The sequence below is a fragment of the Populus alba genome, chromosome 11, assembly GCF_005239225.2.
Source record: "Populus alba chromosome 11, ASM523922v2, whole genome shotgun sequence".
NCBI classification, from domain to species: domain Eukaryota; kingdom Viridiplantae; phylum Streptophyta; class Magnoliopsida; order Malpighiales; family Salicaceae; genus Populus; species Populus alba.
In genome coordinates, this window is record NC_133294.1 from 11,106,837 (window position 1) to 11,112,706 (window position 5,870).

Here is a 5,870-nt window from a genome sequence, read left to right on the forward strand (position 1 = left end):
CCTCCTCGTTAAGAAACTGGTCTATTTTTACCAATGACTTGCCTTTTTTGAAATTGGTTTATTTTTACAAGCGGTCTGCCATTTCTGAAATTCAAAAACTGGTCTATTTTCATGGGTGACCTCCCTTTTCAGAAACTGGTATATTTTCACGAGTGACCTGCCATTTCTGAATTTTAGAAACTTGTCTATTTTCATAGACGACATTCCATTTCAGAAACTGATCTATTTTCACGGGCAACCTGTCATTCCTAAAATTCAAAAATTGGTTTTTTTTCATAGACAACCTTCTTTTTTAAAAAATAGTTGATTTTTACAGGCAACTTGCCCTTTCTAAGATTAAAAAACTGATATATTTTCATGGGTGATATACCTTTTTTTTTTGCAACATTATGCGGGGACCAAATCCTTTTATTTTTTCAAAGATCAAAACAAAATACCTTTTCAGGGTATATTCTTAAAACAAAACACCATTTTTTGGATGTTTACATTACGTGGATGAAGCCTCAAACGTTTCGAGTTATATTCCTTTAACTACTTTTAAAATTTGATCAAATAAAGCATGAGAAAAAATAGATTGTTAAAACAATTTTTTTTTTCTATTTAATTTTAAGTTGAAATATTTAGTGGTTATCTTCCCATCACATTAAATGTCACATTAAATGATTGAAGTGGATTTAAGAAATTCTCATTAATAAAATATATATTTGATTACTTGGTTGCAAACTAAAAACAAAATAATCAAACTAGATAGAGGACAAACAAGTTCATTTGAATAATGTGTTCTTTTTTTGGCTCCTAGGATATTTTTACTCTCTGGTCCCTTAATTTCCTTTTCTTTTTATTTAGTTCTTTGCCATTGCTTGCATACCTTTTTTTTGCTAAGGTGTCGAGGAAAATTTCCTTTACCGTCACTAGATTTGTTTTTAATGCTTGCATACAGTCCCTTAATGTTTACCCTCGAGTGAAAAATTAACTGTCGCATTAATTAAATTATGTGATTGTTTGGTGATTTGTTTTTCATGCTTGCATAGGGGATCTCAAAGTGTTGATGAAAAGTTTTCACTTGATTAATGCTTGGTTTAATAAAACAAAATTTAATTTTATTGATTTAATATAATTAAAGTTTCGGAGCCCGAATTTAAAATTTTAAAAAAAATATTCAATGCCTTGTTTTTTGCCAACACTAGGGATTAATTTACATAATCAAGGAAAAAGTTCATGTCCCTTTTATATTATTTTTGATATCAGTATATAAAAATGATATAAAAACATAAAAAATTTAATTTTTTTCAAAAATATTTTCCAATCACAAAAACAAACAGGACATAAATTAATGCTTTTTAATGCTTTATGATGATTTTTACTTGTTAATATTAAAATATAAAAAATATAAAAAAATATATCAAATATATTTGAGTAAAAATTTATTTTTTAAAAAATACATTTCCATTCTAAAGACCTCCGAAGTGTGTGGTTACTTCCCCATGCAATCCAAATAAAACATAATTAAAATGTAAAACAAATTGGGCTGAACAAACTGAGCCTAACTTGATAGCCGGGTCTCCCAAGTCCCAACGCTGCACAAAAGAGCCTGCGGGGAGAACAAACTTGTTTTTTCATTTGACCAGGGACTTTTTTTTGAAAAAGAAAAAGTTCTTACCAAGAAAGTGCAGAATATTACCAAGAAAAATTTGCACAAGTGCAGTTTGAACTGATGGATAGGATTGGGAAGTATTTGGATTTGAACAAGAAATATATGGAGTTAGAAAGCCGTTCTATGGGGATTAAAAAAGAAAGTAAAAGGAGAGGTTTCGAGGATGTTGAAGCAGAGTTAGCGGTTAAGAAGAATGAGATAAAAGTTATGAGGATAAAACTTGACAAAGAGCGTGAAAAGGTGAAGTATTTAGACGAGAAGCTAGTAGCAATGGAAAAACACAAGGATCAAATCGACGCCAACAACACTGCTTTGAACAGAACCAACATGTTGCTCATAGAAAAGATGACCAAGACAGATGAGAAAATGGACGAAGCTGCTGCACATGCTCGAATTATTAGAATCAATACGCGGAATGTGGGAGGAGACATCATTCGCTATCGCCGAAGCCTAGCTGAAACCGATGCCTTTCTAGGGAAGATTGAGAACCGCGGCTTTGCCTTCTTACCTTTGGCTAAAGAGTTTATGGAGGAAAGGGATTAACATGTTTTTTTTTTCTTTTTATTTCTAAATGTAATAAACTTATCAAGCATTAATGAAAAGGGCGTTGACCCATCTTTTTATGTAAAATCTGTCTCTTGGTGAATATGATTCAAGCAAACGAATCAAAAGGCAGAACTCCTATCAAAGCAATGTGACAAAAGAAACTATGTTTATAATGTGGTGGCTATTATTCATTCACAAGAAGGCTGCATCCATACCCAATGAATAGAGCATTCTTCTCATACATCTATGCACGCATCTACAGATTAAGAAACATAGGTCCCCCTTTTAGAATCCAGAACACTCGACAAAGAAAAAGAATGAAAAACGAAGAAAGGTCACAACTGGAAGCTCAGTACCAAAGAGAGCTTGAAGGAGTTCGGAATGATGTGGCACACCTAACCAGTATGTTAGAGCAAATGTTGAGAGCTAGAGATGGAGAGGGAACGTCTACTCAACCTGATGAAGCACCAGCAACAACTCAAATTCATGTTGCACCTATAAACATGGGGGCAAATACACCAATAAGAGGCATCCTAATCCCACTCGGCCCATCCAAATCCCTATTACAATGGATTTAACAAACGAGGATCCACATGACATCAAATTCTCTAATCATGAAGGGTATGATAAGTGGACTGCACTAGAAGAAAGGCTAAGGGCAGTTGAAGGAAATGATTTATTTGATCCAATTAGGGCCACTAAAGTATGTTTGGTGCCTAACATTGTAATTCCAAAGAAGTTCAGAGTGCCGAAGTTTGTTAAGTATACCGGAATGGAATGTCCAAAGACCCATCTTCGTTCCTACTATAACAAGATGACATAAGTTATCCACGATGATAAATTGTTAATTTACTTCTTCCAGGATAGCCTGACAGGATCGACCCTCAGCTGGTATATGAGGTTGGACAATGCTAGGATAAGGAAATGGAAGGACATGGCAGATGCTTTCTTAAAGCAATACAAGTTCAATCTTGAAATTGCTCCTGATAGGACTAGTTTGATTACCATGGAGAAAGGAACTCAAGAGTTGGTGAGGGCTTATGCTCAAAGGTGGCGAGACCAAGCTATCAATGTACAACCTCCACTAATAGAAACGGAGATGGTGACATTGTTTGCCAATACTTTTAAGGCCCCATATTACGAACACCTTATGGGTAGCTCAGCCCAACATTTCTATGATGCTGTGTGAATTGCTGAAAGGATTGAGCAAGGAATTCGAAGTGGGAGAATTGTAGAAACTATAGAGAAGAAGGGTTTTTTTGGGAAGAAAAAGGAAATTGAAGTGAATAACTTAGAAGGCAGGTACTAAGGGAAAGAAAAAAACTACCAAAACTACCAAACACCTACCTCCCAAATCACCAGCATTAACTTTTCAAAACCCTCCATCCCAAAACAACCCCATCAAATAAAATTCCCGACCAATAACCAAAACATTTACCAAAGGAGAGACAACCGACAACCAGAAGAACAATTACCACCTTTGCCAATGACCCTAAAAGAGTTATATGCCAAATTGCTAAGTATTGGACAGATAGCTCCCCTACCACTACCACCTATGCAACCACCTTCCCCTACCTGGTACAACCCTGAGTTGACTTGTGAATACCATGCTGGTAATATGGGTCATAGCATCGAAAACTATGTAGCTTTTAAGAAGAGGGTATCACAGCTTATTAAAATCAGATGGGTCACTTTTGAAGATTCGCCTAATGTGAATTCAAACCCTCTACCCAAACATGCTGTAGGTGGTAGTGGAGTGAATACTATGGAGGTCGGTAGCAAAGAGAAGGTGCTAAAAGTGACCATGGCGAGGCTGTACGATATGTTGGTACAATCTGGACATTTGGAGAAACCATCTGAACATTACGTGAGGGAAAATGATTTTTGCCCATTCCATAAAAAGAAAGGGCATCACATTGATGAATGCATTGAGTTTCATCAAAAGGTTGCGAGAATGTTGACTTTATGAGAGCTAAGGATTGAGGCTGCAAGAGATAATGAAGAGATCGAGATGATAGAGAATCAGGTGAAATGTAGAGTCCAATCAACAACTAATGGGCTCTCAAAATTGGTATTAACTAAGCCCTCATATGCAAACAAAGTAGACTATGGAGTGATGCCTGAAGATTATGGTTATACCTTGAATATTGAAACTCCTTTGCCGCTGTTCCGAACTGAGATAAGTGGGCTAACTCGGAGTGGTCGTTGTTTCAAACCTGAAGAACTAGAGAAGCAAAGAAAGGCTAAGGGCAAGGAGGTGTTGGACCTCGATAAAGAGTTTGAGGTGAATAAACCTATGACTGAGGAAGAAACAAATGAGTTCCTGAAATTGATGAAGCATAGTGAGTATTGTATAGTGGATCAGTTGAAGAAGACCCCTGCCAAGATCTCCATCATGTCATTAATACTCAGCTCCAAGCCGCATCGTAATGCTTTGCAAAAAGTACTGAATGAGGCCTACGTACCCCAAGATATTGAACAAAAGAATATGGAGCATCTAGTAGGGAGGATCCATGCTACCAATTACTTATATTTCACGGAAGATGAACTTGACGCTGAAGGAACTGGACATAACAAGCCCTTGTATATCACGGTTCGATGCAAAGATTGTCTCATCGGTAAGGTTCTCATCGATAACGGCTCGGCCCTTAATGTGTTACCAAGGCATATGCTGGATGAAATGTTGGTAGATCCCTCACACATGCAACCCAGTGTAATGACGGCTAGAGCGTATGATGGCTCACCAAGGCAAGTGATAGGGACAATTAAGGTCGAACTAGCTGTGGGTCCACAAGTCTTTCTAGTAACCTTTCAAGTGATGGATATACACCCTTCCTATAGTATGTTGTTAGGAAGGCCATGGATACATTCCGCGGGAGCTGTCACCTCCTCACTACATCAATGTTTGAAGTACATTGCCAATGGTGTTCTGGTTACTGTTAAGGCTGAGGAGATTATATCAATGGTAAGAAATGTGGTGGTTCCATTCATTGAAGCTAAAGATTGTAAGGATGGAAACCTTCATGCATTTGAGGTTGTGAATACCGAGTGGGTGCCCGAGAACACTGTGGTGAGGAAGCTAGAAATCTCGGAGGCCACCAAAATGGCTGCTAAAAGCTTTTTGAAACACAAGATTCCTTTCCCATATGACATTGAGAAAGGAAGGCTTGAATGGATGGATATAATCAAATTGAAAGTTGTAGAACAGAGGTTTGGGCTTGGATATAAGGCCAAGCAGGAGAATTACAAGCGAGTTGCTGGTGCAAGAAGGGAGAAGAGAATGACTAGGATTGAAGGAAGGAAGCCTGAAGAAGAAAGCTTAGCCATCCCTCCAATCAGGATTTCGTTTCCAAAGGCCGCATATGTGATGCAACCTGATAAGGGACATGGAAACCTCCTTCAGAAGCTTTCTTCAATGAACTAAACACTCTGGAGGAAAATCAAGTCAAGGACATTGCTGAGAAAATTGAATCCGAAAGAAGGGATGAAGAGCTGCCACAATTAACCATCCACACTTTGGAAGAAGTCATCGTCAAGAATTTTGTTTGAAAGCTAGCCGAAGGAGAGAAGTTCCAGAATTGGGAGACCCAAGAAGCTCCATTGGTTTTTAAAATGTAATCAACAATGATTGTTGGATTATAATTTTATCTATGTTGTTTGCCTTTTTCTG

At 37.3% G+C, this 5,870-nt stretch overlaps 1 protein-coding gene across 1 annotated transcript; it reads left to right on the forward strand.

Moving 5' to 3' along the window:
- The first annotated feature begins 2,768 nt into the window (after positions 1 to 2,768).
- Positions 2,769 to 5,624, forward strand: LOC140956083 (uncharacterized). Its single transcript, XM_073412257.1, has 5 exons — positions 2,769 to 2,903; positions 3,063 to 3,310; positions 3,401 to 3,502; positions 3,722 to 4,067; positions 4,173 to 5,624. The coding sequence occupies exons 1-5, from the start codon at positions 2,769 to 2,771 to the stop codon at positions 5,622 to 5,624; spliced, it is 2,283 nt and encodes a 760-aa protein (XP_073268358.1).
- The last annotated feature ends 246 nt before the right edge of the window (positions 5,625 to 5,870 follow it).